This window comes from Populus trichocarpa, chromosome 16, assembly GCF_000002775.5.
Source record: "Populus trichocarpa isolate Nisqually-1 chromosome 16, P.trichocarpa_v4.1, whole genome shotgun sequence".
Lineage (NCBI taxonomy): Eukaryota > Viridiplantae > Streptophyta > Magnoliopsida > Malpighiales > Salicaceae > Populus > Populus trichocarpa.
This window is the reverse complement of record NC_037300.2, coordinates 4,386,691-4,401,643: the sequence shown is the minus strand read 5'-3', so window position 1 is coordinate 4,401,643 and position 14,953 is coordinate 4,386,691. Positions and strand designations below refer to the sequence as shown.

At 33.5% G+C, this 14,953-nt stretch overlaps 3 protein-coding genes across 3 annotated transcripts; 2 read left to right on the top strand and 1 right to left on the bottom strand.

Annotated features, from left to right (window-relative positions):
* Positions 1-1,999: 1,999 nt before the first annotated feature.
* LOC7469915 (uncharacterized) lies at positions 2,000-4,722 on the bottom strand. The gene is made up of 3 exons (XM_002322709.4): positions 4,558-4,722; positions 3,248-4,176; positions 2,000-2,625 (listed from the first exon to the last, which is right to left on the bottom strand). The coding sequence occupies exons 2-3, from the start codon at positions 4,160-4,162 to the stop codon at positions 2,353-2,355; spliced, it is 1,188 nt and encodes a 395-aa protein (XP_002322745.1). The 5' UTR covers positions 4,163-4,176; positions 4,558-4,722; the 3' UTR covers positions 2,000-2,352.
* A 202-nt stretch (positions 4,723-4,924) lies between these two features.
* On the top strand, positions 4,925-7,400 carry LOC7469914 (mediator of RNA polymerase II transcription subunit 7a). The gene is made up of 5 exons (XM_002323316.4): positions 4,925-5,192; positions 5,408-5,477; positions 6,134-6,300; positions 6,385-6,458; positions 7,096-7,400. The coding sequence occupies exons 1-5, from the start codon at positions 5,058-5,060 to the stop codon at positions 7,154-7,156; spliced, it is 507 nt and encodes a 168-aa protein (XP_002323352.1). The 5' UTR covers positions 4,925-5,057; the 3' UTR covers positions 7,157-7,400.
* A 6,367-nt stretch (positions 7,401-13,767) lies between these two features.
* On the top strand, positions 13,768-14,870 carry LOC7488048 (strigolactone esterase D14). The gene is made up of 2 exons (XM_002323315.3): positions 13,768-14,248; positions 14,341-14,870. The coding sequence occupies exons 1-2, from the start codon at positions 13,851-13,853 to the stop codon at positions 14,771-14,773; spliced, it is 831 nt and encodes a 276-aa protein (XP_002323351.1). The 5' UTR covers positions 13,768-13,850; the 3' UTR covers positions 14,774-14,870.
* Positions 14,871-14,953: the final 83 nt, after the last annotated feature.

The following is a 14,953-nucleotide window of genomic DNA, read 5'->3' as shown; positions in this document are numbered from 1 at the left end:
TACTCCCAACTGCTGTTGCATGGAAGTGGTAGGTGGTGTATCAAATCACTCATCAGTTTATCATTAGGTAAATTACATTTTTCAATGCCCATCAAATCTCAAGAGGAAAGTCTTTGAATTCTATCTAATCTTTATAATATAAGTGATAAATATTGATTTAAATTGATAATAACTAAACACGTGTTCTTATGGGTTTTGAATTGATGCGGTGGCCAAGTCATTGATGATCAATGTAATTTGTTTTTATTTAGTCTATATATAAAATAAGTGTGAGACATAACTTTACATTTTTAACGTCAAATGATAATTCATGATATCTTTCAAATTAAAATATAATTTTTTTAAATATTTTTTTAACCATCGTTTTTAGATATACATGATAACAATTGTTTTTTAATATATATATTTTTTTAAAAATACATGATAACGGTTGTTTTTCAAAATACTTTTTCCTCTAAAATACATCTAAATAATATATTTTTTTATTTTTTTAAAATATATTCTTGATATCAATATATCAAAACAATCCAAAAATATAAAAAATAATTTTTTTTAAAAAACCAAAAATTTTAAAAACGTGAGGCCAACTGCTTTCCCAAAAATCCAAAACAAGCTTTTAATATTAATATTTAGAATCTCAAGTATACATGTCATTAAGAGTTAATTTTAAATAAAGATTTTCATATTTTTAAAAAAAAAAAACTCATTAGGAGTTGCATTATCTGATTCACGAGGATGGAGTGGACAAAATCTTCTTAGTTCACATGTTTAATAATCTTAGCACATTTGTCTATTTATAGGTGGGCATATATTCAAGTAATTAATTATTATTTATTTAAAATAAATATAAGCTAGTTAACTTAATTAATAGCTTAGTTCACTTTTACTCGATTTAAAACTATTTTTAATATTAAAATGTAGCATCAAACGTTCTTGACTGCTTTTGAATCGAACATTTGATATTGTTTGCAGTCAAATCAGTTTTTCTTTTTATAAGAAGTGGGTTTTAACTTTTAACGTGGATTGTGGAATATTTACACAACAAATTTAATTCGGTCTTCAGGCAATATGAACCCTGGATTTCCCACAAGGACTTGGTCACGGGCTAGATACTTTTCCTTCCATCAGAGATTAAATATTCTTCCACAAGGACTCTGTAATTTCCTTGAATTTTCAGTTTCTATGTGTTTGATTTGATAATTGAGAAAGTGGAAGAGCTAAAATAATGAAGGATTGAATCTGTTCAAAGGCAGAGATTTTGTCAAAATCTTAAAGGATTCTGCCTGGAACTCTCAAGAAATACAGTCCCTGCTTCTAGATTGGACGTTATAGTGCGCTCAGAACTTCATTCTTACCCCATCTATATTTTATTGCTATCTGTCCATTTCTCCAGCAGCCTTCAGCTCATGATGTGGAGGACAGAGCAACGATAAGAAACTAGGCTTCGGCTTCTCCATCAACCCTTAGGCCCATTTGAACAGCCGAGCTTTAGCTATCATGCTGTGGGTTTAACCCTACATCCACATGATGGCACAGAAGCGCTCTCTCTCTCTCTCTACCTGTATTGATATTTTTTTTTAATAATAGGTGCTTATGGTGGGTGAATTACACCACACACCCTTGAAATATATTTGCCTTTTTTCGGGTTGTATTTTAACTTTCACTGGAAATCTAGTGATTGATTGCTTTGTTGACTGCGCAAGGCTGTTACTCATATGGAATGTAACTAGTTTGTATAAACTTGTGTTCTTTCTTAGTCACAGATCATACAAAAAGAAGTTGTGATTATGAGGGTAACACCTCTCGGAGGAGGTGCTCAGCTCTTCTTTCCTGAATTTGAAACAGAATTTGGTTTTGTAGTGGATGCAAGGTAATACGATTGTTTAACATGTAGCTTTATATATTAATCGTGGGAAGCATATTTGACAATCTGAACAAAACGCTTGGAAATTATACCATTTTTTTTTCCTATTAAAGCAAAATTTTGGTAGCTCGGACGAAACTGCAAGTCGACCTTCTATTTGGGAGTTATTAGACAGGAGAGAACCATCATACATTAATGATTCTTCGTGAGGATTAAATCACAGAAAATTGTTTTGCCTCTGGAAATCAGCCAGAGTGAACTGCTAAAGAATGATGAGCAGATTTTTTTTACCTATAATAATGATGTGCAAAGCGGATGAAGCAAGCGGCAATGAGGAGCACGATTTCCTGTGAATCAGCTTTTGATGTTCAACAGAACTAGGATGGTTCCACAGTGCTTAGGATTTAATGAATGCAAAAACAATTTTTCAGCATGGCAGAAGTGTATTAGGTGTCAACTTGCATCCCAGCTTCCTTTCATGCAAGCCCTTAAATTTGAATGCTCGACAGTTCTTCACCAACCTTATTTATGGTCTCATTGGACTTTTCACTGCCAATTTTGTCTACCTCAGTCGATTCATCACCACCCTTGTTGAAAGCTTCAATGGGTTCTTCACTACTGTTCTCTCCAGCCTTGTTGGGTTCTTCACTAACCTTTTCAGCAGCTTTAACTTCCAAAGGCCCAAGCTTTGCTTCAACATCCTTGACTTTGAGGATTAGAGATCTCGCATCCCTAGCATCTGCTAGTCGACCAGGGGATGACTGTCATAAAACATGAAAAATGTTGCTGCCGGTTAAGTATTGCCAGGAATTTTACATGCCACATTTGACAAATACAATAAAAGAAAACAAATTGTGTACTGCATTGCAGTAGGTGTTCCATGATCAAAATAAATTTCATCATGCAGTTCCCTCGTAACAAATCAAACCCACTGATGAACAACAAGCAAAAAACCCATATACCAAAGTAGCTTGGAAAATAACAGCATCTGCCACACGACCCTACCCAATGTGGAAAAGCTCTAAACAACAAAAACAACCAATTCTCAAAAGCTTTAAGCATTGATCCAACAAATGTTAAAAATTATGTATGAGTGTGGGAATGCACACCTCGATTCATGTCCTCAAGTCCATTCACAAGACCAGAATGGGCAAGGCTTTGCTTAAAGACATGCGTTCAAAAACTAAAATAGCAACTAGTGGCAGTACAAGTTGGTGTATACAGCCACTCAAGATTTGTCATAGTGAAAAAGAGGAATGACAAAGGTTCTTGATCATGCCTTTTGAGTTAATAAGGAAACAAAAACATGGGAAGCTACCGCAAAGCACCATGGATGTTCAAAAATTGTATAAGCAAAACATCATATAATCAACTAAGACTCACCTCCACTATTTGGTCAACACGTTTTTTCAGATCCTCCTCTGATCCTCCCTTGTGAATACTTTTAAGAGTATATAGCAAGTGTGAATGGAGATTGTCGGAACGATGTTGCTGAATTATAGAATGAGGCATAGTGGACTGACAACCCACTGCATAGAAAGGACAGCTCACAATCTTCATAGGACAGACAGTTATGCAGTGCCGATCCATTTCACGTCTCATGATGTTTTCTGAGCACTGCTGCTCACAAGGGATTATTTTGAATGGACAAGCTGAATCATGCTTCTCCAAATGGCTTGCACAAAATACTGTTGAGCACCCCTCATTTGTGCAGTTCATGGTCCTAAATCCACAGTTGACAACATGCTCAACAAGCTCTTCAGCAGTGTTGAACTTCTTGTCACAATGAAAAATGTTCTTGAAGTCAACATTCTTAACCAAAATCTGTGCAACCGCTTCTCTCCTGTCCAACAACCAAAACCCATTTATTTCCATCTCTTGCACGAAATCATCTATTTTATCTTCTCTCTTTTCACTCAGTAACCATCCTGAAACCCGACTAAACAAATTCCTTTTCAAACTCGCAAAGTCATCAACCATGTTAGAAATGATATCATATGGATGGTCGGACACCTCCCCATCTAGATCACCTTCTAGTACAACTGATTCCGCAACAAAACTTTCACTTCTCTGGGTCAGATAATCAACCATTTCTTTCCTAATATCAGCAGCCACAGAACCAGGGTTCCTAAACATATCCCCAGTTGTGTTATCAACACAAGCCGAGGATAATCCAGGGAGAAAAGCTTGAGCTATCTTGCGAACTATTTCTGTGTCATAGAGCTCACAATGAAATGTGAGTCCTCTCTCTTTCTCATCTTCTCGCACAAGCTCCACATCATTTGTAGGAAGATCCATGCTTATGATTTCACCTACATTAAAGTTCATTCCACAAACCATGAATTAAAGCCAATAAACTATCATACCCACCCACCAATCAGTACCAAACGAATGTTAAAATGCTAGAATCAATATCATGTTTAATTTCAAGCAATCAAATGTGAATTTCTGCAAATCTCCTTGTAAAATTGTTGGCATTTGAGAAAGATACAAACTTTACCACTTGAAAAACAAAAAAAATCCCATTAAAAAACCTTCACACTCTTGTCAAATCACCTCTTCTTTCTTTAAAATCTATGCATAAATCCTTAATGTACTTTTCGTGATGAGTTAAGAAGAAAAAACATCAAGAGTTTTACCACATACACAGTAAGATACTTCAAAGAATAAAAAACACTAGAATTTGCATTTACCTGGATTTATTTTCCAAATATGATGCTTTAGAGATCTGAACAGAGAAAATCACCAAATGGGATCTTAAAATTTTAGGATTATTTTCTCCATCTGTCTATTTTTAGCACCGTATGTGGCAGAGTTTTTAGCCCTCTCCCTCTCCCTCCTTTTCTCTTTTGTTATATACGTTGTCAACTGTTTATAAACGATCCTTTAGTTGCTGACCACGTATTTTCTAATTGACTATTATACCCCTCACGTTTAAGCTGTAAAGGGCAAGCCTCTGAGGTTGCTTTCCATAAAAAGAAAGGCATTAGGGACATTTCCTATCACGGGACCATGCATGTGGCCGGTCCAGATTGAAATTGAATAAATTAAAATTAAGGTGAATTTTCTCCGTAACATTTTTACTAGAATTTTTCTCGGCAACCAAACAGGAATTGGGGTTTTTCAGAGAAACTTTTTCGAAGAATAATTTTTTTTTGTGGTGCTTTTTGGTTGAAAAGAGTAGAGTTCTGCAATGGCAACAGCTACATTTCCACCACCGCCACCGTTTTACAGACTGTACAAAGATTATATTGAAAACCCTAAATCAGCTCCAGAACCTCCTCCTCCTATTGAAGGCACTTATGTGTGTTTTGCTAGCAGTTACACTGTAATCTCTCTTTCCCTCTCATTTTTCTCGAATTTTTTGCTCCAGTTTTGGAATTGCTTCGAAAGGGAACGAAAAAGAAGGTGATTTTAGTGTTTATGGAGATGTTGGGGTTCCGGTTTTGCACATTGTGTGTGTGCCTAGAGGATTTCCTTGTTTCTGTACTTTTGGGAATTAGGGTTTCTCATTGGTGGTTTTATTTTGTTGTTTTATTTTAGACTGATGATGTGCTTCCAAGCTTAGAAGAGCAGGGAGTGCGACAACTGTACCCAAAAGGACCAAATGTTGGTATGTTTTGCATCTACTTCATTGCTGCTTGATTGTATTTTTTTTTATGAAAGTACACAATAATAATGATACAATTGAGGAATTTTAATGCCTGCTGTATTTGCGAAATATTGTTTGTTTTCGTTTTTAATTAAAAAGATTTCTCTATTGAAGGTTGAAAGCTTGTAAGGCCACTAGGTGAATGTTAGGCCATTAGTTTGATCGTTGCGCGACGGAATCTTTTCATGGCTGTTTGAGTGATTTCTATGGAGTTTTGATGCTAAAAACTTACACCTAGAAATCCACTGCATAGCGCATAACCATTCTATATTGTGTACTCTAGTTCCTGATAATACAACAGGGACAATCCAAATGAAAAAATTCTACTTAGACTCACCAAAAAAAATAAAATGTATGGGGATGTATTGTGCCTGCTATTATCCTTTTCATATCGAGCTCCTTATATGGTCTAGGATTTGCTTAATGTTCTGCAAAGGGACAGCAAAAGACATTCTTGGTAAGAAATGGATGTAAAACCGCTCCTTATCCAGTTGTTTCCCCATAAATGGATGTTATTGTTTCTTCTCTTTGTTTCTTTCGTTCTTTCTTTCTTTTTAATGATTTTGGTCTCTTGATATGCAAAGCTGCAGGCTGATTGATGTTCTTGTTTACTGTAGATTTCAAGAAAGAACTGAGGTCACTTAATAGAGAATTGCAGCTTCACATTTTGGAGCTTGCCGATGTTCTTGTTGAGAGACCTTCACAATATGCTAGGAGAGTGGAAGACATTTCCCTTATCTTCAAGAATTTGCATCACCTTCTCAATTCTTTGCGTCCCCATCAGGTGAAGTGCTTTTGAGGTATCTTGCATACTTTGTTCTGATTCTGTCTGAGAATTACATTCACTGTGTGAATGGTTTCCCCACAGGCTAGGGCCACATTGATACATATTCTAGAGCTTCAGATACAACGTCGTAAACAAGCTGTGGAGGATATAAAGAGGTATCTTCTTGAATATCTTATTTAATGTTTGGAGCTTCTTGCAAATAATAGTCCTTTTTTTTAATTAATTGCCAAAGCATCTTGAATGAGTTTCTTTCATTCTTTTAACATCTTTAGTTCATGGTTAACCCTGAATAACATAACCACCTTATATCCTTTTGAGACTGAGGAACATGAGAGACTGGGGAAGCAACATGCTGGTATAGTTTCTTGAAAAGTGATCTGGATCTGGCAGGCAGTATTGGAAAAATATTTGAGCAATTTTTACCGTGGCTGGAAGGTTTCTATCTCATATGCAAGGAAACATTTATCAAGGTGGAAAAATGTTTCCACATTGTATTAGGCATATTGGTTTCCTCCTTTGATGACCTGTATCGAAGTCTGAACTATAGCGTCACTCTGCAACAATGCCCTCTTCCAAAAGCAAGATTGCATAAATCACTAGATCTAAATTGGTTGTGTTTTTTACCTTTGGTGGATTATCTTTATCTAGGCTGGTATTATCCATGCTTGGTTATTTTCCTATTATGATATTGTTTGTTATTGACCAACAAGGATCTTTCTATTCACGTTAGTGATATTTAAATTGTAAATATGCTGAAACATCTCCTTACCGCTTCTTCCTTCACTTGTCTAGGCAGAGAGAAGAGGCGCAGAAACTCCTCAAGGAGGCTCTCGGAACCCTAGCTGGGCAGTAGAGCATGGATTTTAGGGTTCATGTGCTGCCCACCCTGTTAGTTGGGTCGCCCTGCTCGTGGAAGTTTTCCAAAAGGCTCGTAGATTGCAGATTCAACTGGCATCTCAAGAGGCTCTCTTCAAATGACAACCATTTATTTTTTCATTTTCCATTTCGCAAACAGATTAGTTTCTGCACTACGTGTGAAATTGTAGTTTAACAACTAAAGAAAGCTGCTTTAACAAGTAAAAGATTGCCTTCACTGACTCGAGAAGCGTTTAATTCTTCTGCAGTAAGGCATTGACATTGATGTCAACAATCAAACATTTCATCAAATCTTAGATTCTCTAAACCCAGTTATGAAGAGCCAATAGTTAACTAATGATACCGAACAAAACCTTAATGTTCGTTTCAATTTGGACTCGATTGAAACATTAAAAAAGTTAGACATTTTTTAACACACGCACACCCTCTCGATCACTTTAAATTAAATTTTGATGATATTTTGAAGAAGGAAGTAGAGTAATTGTTCTTTTTCAGAAATTATTTTGACATTTTCATGTGGATTATAACCTAATTCTTATAGTATACAAAATAATTAAGTAGTCATTTGATCAACTTTAACCATACTTAAATTTAGTTTTTTTGTGTTTTCCTGATAAAATTTTCAGGTTTTACCTGCTTCTCCTTTACTCTATTTAGTTAATTAACTGTGTGACTGCCTCGTAATTAAATGCTAAATAGACACTAATTTCACATTATTTAGACCTTTTCTTTTAGGTCACTTGAATTTTGAGTTGTTTTTTAGCTTATTAGTGCAAGGAAAATGAACTAAATTTGCTAATTTTTGTATTCTTTTATTATTATTTAATCATGAAGATAGAATTAAATTTCTGCTGCTGTGGGTTTGGATTATTTATTTATCTATATTAATATTTTTGTTGCTGGAGACGTCAATGGAGTTGGCGATAATAGGGGAAGATGGGATTGTACAGGCAACGTAGGAGAAACCTTTATTCGGCACAATCAAAGATATTGCTGTTGTCCCGTGGAATGGTAAGTTCCATGAGCGGTCTCCGCGGTTGAGTATTTTATATAAATTATTTAGAATTATGGAAATGATTGTTTTTTTAATTTTTTTTTAATAATTTTTTTATAAAATATCATTTAGATTGTGTTTCCAAACACGTCTAAGTTTCATGAGCGGTCTCCGCGGTTGAGTCTTTTTATTCTAACTATTAAAATCTAAATTTAATTAAAAAATGACGTTATGAAAACTCATAAATTCATTTCTGAACTCGTTTTGAGGTTAAAAACATCTATATCAGTCCCTAAAAACTATAAAACACATTAACCTAAATGATAAAACCCAAGCTCGATGAAAACATAACATTAACATTATGAAAACTCGTATATTATAGGTTTATTTGTTTTTTAATAAATATTTACACACATAGTCATTTATAAAAAGATGAACTAAAACTAACATTGACACAAAAACAATAAAAAAAAAATGCATAGGTGAATATTAACCTATTTCATAAAATAATTTTTTACATGTACATGCACATAAAAAAATTAAAGCACAATTTTACCAAATGAAGACTATGTTTGTTTCCCAGAATTCACTTTCCGAGAAATCATTTTCCAAACTTTCCTGTGTTTGTTTGTCATTAGGAAAGTTGGTCAACGAAAAACACTTTCCAGTCAAAGGAAAATTTGGCTTGGTTTTCAGGAAAGTGTTTTCCTGAAAAATTTAGGCGGAAAACACTTTTCGGAATTTGTGAAAAAATTAGAAATGTCATATTATTTGCTGATTATATCAAATTTGGTCCTCAAACTTTTGATTGCTATATATATTTTGTTTTGAATATTTATTTTTCAATTTCATCTCTTAAAATTTAATTTTTATATTAACTTTGGTCCTCATTTTTATAATTGTTATTTGCTTTTCCCTTATTATTTTTTTATTGAAATTTTTTATGTATCAAATTTGGTATTCATTCTTTTGATTGTTACTTATTTTATTTGAAATAATTTATGAAATGTTAATTGTTATTATTATAATTTCTTCATCTTTCATTTTTTTTTATTTTTTAGATTTGATCTCTATTATTTTGATTATTATTTATTTTATTTCAGATAATTTATGAAATTATATTTTTTTTCAATTTCATTCTCATTCAACTTTTTAATTTGTAAGATTTCTTCCTCGTTATTTTAATAAACTTGAGAAAAATAAAACATTAATAAGTTATTTTCCAGCTCATTTTCCATGACATAACCAAACACTGGAAAATATTTTCCAATTTATTTTTCATTACACTACCAAACATCAGAAAATAATTCACTTTTTCAGAATTCACTTTCTGAAAGAAAACTACTTTCTAGCAAACAAACGAGAATATATGAATGTGAAGTCAAAAGAAATAGTAATCATGAATGAACAGAATAATGTACATTATTTTCATTATTAAATAATAACTTGTTTTAAAAATAAATTTTTACACTACGTGAAAAGAAAAGAAACTAAATTTTATAAAAAGGAAGCTAATGTAAATACGAAACCTATAAAAATGAAACAAAAATACATTAATGAATAGTAACTATTCGTGCATAGTATAATGTGAATTATTTTGTTTCCCCTCTCTTAGCTCTTTTTCAAACAAACTTCAAAATCTCAAGCTCAAAACTCTCTTTTTTCCCTCTCTCAATCTCAGGCCCCCTTCTTTTGTCTCTTCTTTCACTATTTATATATAGGGAAAGTCTTCTAGAAACTCTTCTAGGTGGCTTGATTAGGACCCTTGGTCTATGAGGAAGAATCCCAGCCCTTAATGTAACTTGTCCCATTGAAAAAAGTATGACCGGCCAGCCATTTTTAGCCTCATTTTGCAATGGTTTCACTCATCATTTCAGCATGGAAAAGAGTGGTGACGGCTGACGAGGGAGGAGGGGATGCCAGGGAAGGGAATGGCTGTTTTTTTTTTTTTGGCCATGTTAGGGAGTGTGGGCGGAAGGATAAAATTCCATCATTTGGGAACGGGTGCAGTAGAGAAAAAGGAAGACGATGAGCTGGACATGCACTAAAACGGTGTCGTTTTGGTGCTTCTTCTTTTTTAAAACACCGTCATTTCTCTTACAGGAGGAAGTTTCTTTTAAAAAAAGTTGTTCCTCCAAGCTTGTTGGTTTTTCAGTTTAAAACGGTGTTGTTTTGGTGCTTCTTCTTTTTCAGATTCTTTTTTCTTGTTATTGGTTTTTTTTAATTAATGCTTGCTTATGTAAGAATAAGAACATGCAAAAGTTATAATAACACTCCAAATAATAAAAATTTAGAAAAATTACCGAAATCAAAGTTTAAGCGTGATTTAAAAAAAAAACATTTTTTTTAGCAATTTTTGTTCCTTCTTCAGACAAGAAATTTTTTTCCTTTTATTTGTTTTTGATAGGAGATCAAAATTGAATTATGATAACCAGAATGAATAAAAAATATATAATATTTTAAAAAAACATCTACAAATAAACATAAAAATTGAAAAATTAAAAATTGTACAAAATTATTTTGTGTCATCTAATTTTTATATATATATATATATATATATATATATATAAAATGGTGCTTCACAGTGTGATAATGATTGCTTTTCAAATTACTTTTCAATCTAAAATACATTAAAATAATATATTTTTATTTTTTAAAAATTATTTTTAACATAAGCATCTCAAAATAACCTGAAAATATTAAAAAAAATTAATTTTTTTCAGAAATATTTTTAAAACATCAAACACTTTAATGCCATAAAAGACAGTTGGAGTCTTGGAGACCTGTATATATGGATACAGGTGAGACCAATCTTCCTACCTAGATACAGCTTCGAGTGGCTTCTTTCAAGTTGCTTTCTCCTTCCATCAAGATAACTGACAACGCCAAACCGCTAACAAATTTGACATTAACATTGAAGCAAATCTTATTTATTATTGATGATCATTTCCAAAAAGAAAGAAATAGTGTTAAGGTTGGTTGTTGGGTTTTTTTTTAATTAGATTAAAAGTTTTGCATGAATATATAATATTATTTGAAAAAGATTCGGTAAAATAACATATTTTCTACCTTAATACTTCTAAAATACAATATTTATTAATATCGTTATTTCTAAACACGACAAAATAGTTGTCGTACTTTATAATCTAATTAATATATCGTGCTTTATAAACGCGACATGTCATGAAATTTAATTATTACTATGAGAAATAATAGCCTCACTAGTAAAATTTTAATTAATATCAACATCAACATTAATTAAATAAATTAAATATCACTGTTGAGAAACATAAAATCTAAAAGTATGTTATTGCTGCAGTATTAACTCTCCATTTCTTTTCATTTTGAATACTAGTTGCCCAATTTGTCTTGGTTGTTGCACGTAGCCACCAAGAAATAAATGTAAAGATCTTGTATACCCAAGATATTGAATGAGGATGGTACAGTAGTAGCAGAAAGCGGCCCTTTACTAGCAGCGTCATTCAATTCAAAAAGCTCTTACAACAGCCAGCAGTAAATCCTGGGGCGGCAAGTTCGTTGAGTTGTATTTATGGTGTTCTTCTTATGCCCATAAAAGCACAACTACTGCTTATTGCTGACAGCATTGCTTGTGTCACTCACTCGCAATTTTAATCAGTCCACACACGTCCTTATCATCATTTCGTTAAGGCATGGTTTTCAGTTCAGAAGAAAAACTCAGAAGAAAACTTTTCACAGCTCAATTGTTGTTTGGTGCAGATAAGCTGGATATATAGTAAATGGGGAAAGGAAACAACCCAGAAGAAAAACTCCATTTCTTTCTGGTGGATCATAATGCCTTTGCAACTGATATGCTGCATAAAGCATCCATAAGTTATTTTCATTTGCATTTTGAGTTTCAACAGTCATATTTCTGGGCAGATGGAACTTCTTAGCCCAATAAATTTGGCGAACTCCTTTGCTCTTTAATTGCTGTGTCGTGACTCTATGTTTCTGTCCTGGTACTGTGGAATAAGAGATGACGAAGGTATCTCCTGTGCATGAGAAAAGTATACATCACTGTATGAACATTGTCTTCTTGGGTGGTGCATGCAGTTGCAGGGAAAATGAAACTGCCATAACATCAAATTAAAGCAAGAAATGGAGTAGCTGTTGGACAAAAGTTCACCAAAACTAATTAGCTAGTCCATAATCATCTGGGATCGCTGCATTAATTCGTATCATTCCTTTAGTCAACATTTCGACCAATCTAATCTTGGGAGATCGAGTAGCCTGAATTTCATCCCATATGTATGAAAAAACTTGATGACTTTGTGAGGATTATAGGGCATGATATAGGATCTTAGCATCCCCTGAAGCTCACACGCCATTACTCACACCTCGCATGAGCAAGGCTTAATTCCCATCGAGAGTGGGGAGTTGAACCCTAGACGATAAGAATTTTTGAAAGCTTGAATCTTCCATACCAATGGTTATTATCATTATAAACAAATTAGATTTACACCTTTTGATTTATGTTATTATTTCTCGTTGGACTGGAATAGATTCGAAGGTTAAATGCAAGGAAAGAAATATCTACAGAGACAGGGCATTCCGAGTGTGGATGCATGGTGCGTCTGGTGGCGGATTCACGCTGTGGCCAGCGCCCTGGGTCTCCCACTTCCCAAAATTTGACTGTTAAACATGCTAGTCAAACTTTCAAAACATTTTAAATATACCCTTGAATTTAATACTCTTGTCAGAGAATATTTACGCCTCACACCCTGAAAAATTAACTTTTTTTATTTATCCATTATCAGTTGATGTTATTTTCAATGTATCTTATTAAATTCCATTTTATCACTGCATTCCTAAAATCCTACTTATGCTATATAGAAAGTGTTAAATTATGGATGAAGAACCTAGTCTTATATTAAAGAAAAGAAATATATGGATAAGAGAGTTATTAGATAAAAACTTTTTAACACAGTGTTAGTTTTAATTTAATTTCTGAAAAGATTATTATGATTCTTTTATAATTGTTTTTTTATTTTTTTATATAAATTTATATAGATAAACTTTATTTTAGAAAATAAAAAATATTTATTTTAAGATAATATTTTTAATATATGTAGTGTTGTATAATATTTTTTCTCTTTTTATTATATTCAATCAATTTAATATGTGTATCTATTTCTAGTATCATTTGATTGAATAAAAAAATGATTTTAATAAATAAAAAATTCAGTAAACACAATTAAATAAATATCCCGTCTTACGAGATTAAATATCTTGATTTATACTTGTTTATTGATTTTTTCAGTTTTATTTTTTAATTATCATTAATAATTTTTATTTATTTATTAACACGTGATTCTCTATATGATTTTTTCGATGAATCCTTAGAATTTTGCATGTACAAAAAAATATCAGAAAAGCGTGCATGTACAATTATTTTTGCAGGGAAAAATAAATTTGATACATGGTGAATCCTATGTTATGAAGGGTATCAAGTTCAGCTTTCTCATCCCACACTAACAACAAAGCAGGCTTGTCAAAGGGTAAATAAATAATAACTCGCACGCAATATTCGAAGTAATTGGCAAGGCCTACTTCATATTTTAGTATTTATACTGGAGAGGAAATTGAAGACAAAACACCTCGACAAATCTTTCTAGTCTTTAGGCATTGCTTCGCTGTTTCATCCAAAAACACAGAAATGGATGTGCTATATCATGAGCATGGTTATGGAGGAGGTACTTTTGAAGCCCTAAATGGTAGGATCTACGGCAATGGCACTGAAACCCTGGTCCTGGCTCATGGTTATGGTGCAGACCAGAGCGTGTGGTACCACCTGATACCTTATCTTGCTTGTTACTTCAAGGTGGTGGTTTTTGACTTGGTTTTCTCTGCAAATGTTAGCCCAGGCCTTTATAATCCAAAGAAATACTCGAGTTTCAAAGGGTATGCAAGTGACATGGTGAACCTTCTTGATGAACTGAGAGTGAACGAGACAATCTTCGTAGGCCATTCCATGTCTGCCATGATCGGATGCATTGCTTCAATTAAGCGTCCTGAACTCTTCCGGCACCTTGTTTTACTCGGTGGCTCTCCGAGGTGTCTTCTCTTTTCTCTAGAGCTATATGTTCTTCCTTCAACCACAATCTTTTGTTCTTCGTAGCCTGAACTGTGATGTTGTCGATTTGCAGGTACCTTGATGAAAAAGGATACAATGGGGGCTTTACGAGATCAGAGATCAACGCTATCTTTAAGCACATGCATCAGAATTACACGAGCTGGGTTCAAGCTTTTGCTCCAACAGCTATTGGTATGAACAACACTCGAGCAACAACAGAGTTCAAAAACAGCCTGAGGAGAATGAAACCCAGGATTGCGCTCAGTGTGGCTAAAACAGTGTTTTTAAGTGATTGGAGAAGCATTCTTCCAGAAGTTTTGGTGCCTTGCACTATAATCCAGTCCAAAAGAGATCCTATAGTTCCAAACTCCGTGGCCTATTACATGAAGAGAAATCTTAACGGGCATGCCAGGGTTAAAATTCTGGACACTGGAGGCCATTTTCCTCAGCTTACAGCTTACAATTTGCTATTGAAAGTTCTGAAAAGATTTCTTGTGAACGACTAGCTGAAATCTCTGGTTTTGTAGGGAATAAAAAACAGCTTTCGATTATTTTTTTTCTGAAAACATTTGCTAGAAATAATTCCAGAGATTTCTGCGGTTTGTTGATAGGAATTTACAGTGAGTATTCCCCATTTAAAAACTTTCTGATGGTAGCCAAAATAGTTCTTTTTGGCTCTCTTTTCG

Bases quoted from the DNA above. Each gene is read 5' to 3' on its own strand.
- LOC7488048 (XM_002323315.3), top strand. From the start codon at position 13,851: ATGGATGTGCTATATCATGAGCATGGTTATGGAGGAGGTACTTTTGAA. The intron at 14,249-14,340 runs GTGTCTTCTCTT...GTCGATTTGCAG, and splicing joins TTACTCGGTGGCTCTCCGAG to GTACCTTGATGAAAAAGGAT.
- LOC7469914 (XM_002323316.4), top strand. From the start codon at position 5,058: ATGGCAACAGCTACATTTCCACCACCGCCACCGTTTTACAGACTGTAC. The intron at 5,478-6,133 runs GTATGTTTTGCA...TGTTTACTGTAG, and splicing joins CCCAAAAGGACCAAATGTTG to ATTTCAAGAAAGAACTGAGG. The intron at 6,459-7,095 runs GTATCTTCTTGA...TCACTTGTCTAG, and splicing joins GCTGTGGAGGATATAAAGAG to GCAGAGAGAAGAGGCGCAGA.
- LOC7469915 (XM_002322709.4), bottom strand. From the start codon at position 4,162: ATGGATCTTCCTACAAATGATGTGGAGCTTGTGCGAGAAGATGAGAAA. The intron at 2,626-3,247 runs GTGAGTCTTAGT...GTTTTATGACAG, and splicing joins GTGTTGACCAAATAGTGGAG to TCATCCCCTGGTCGACTAGC.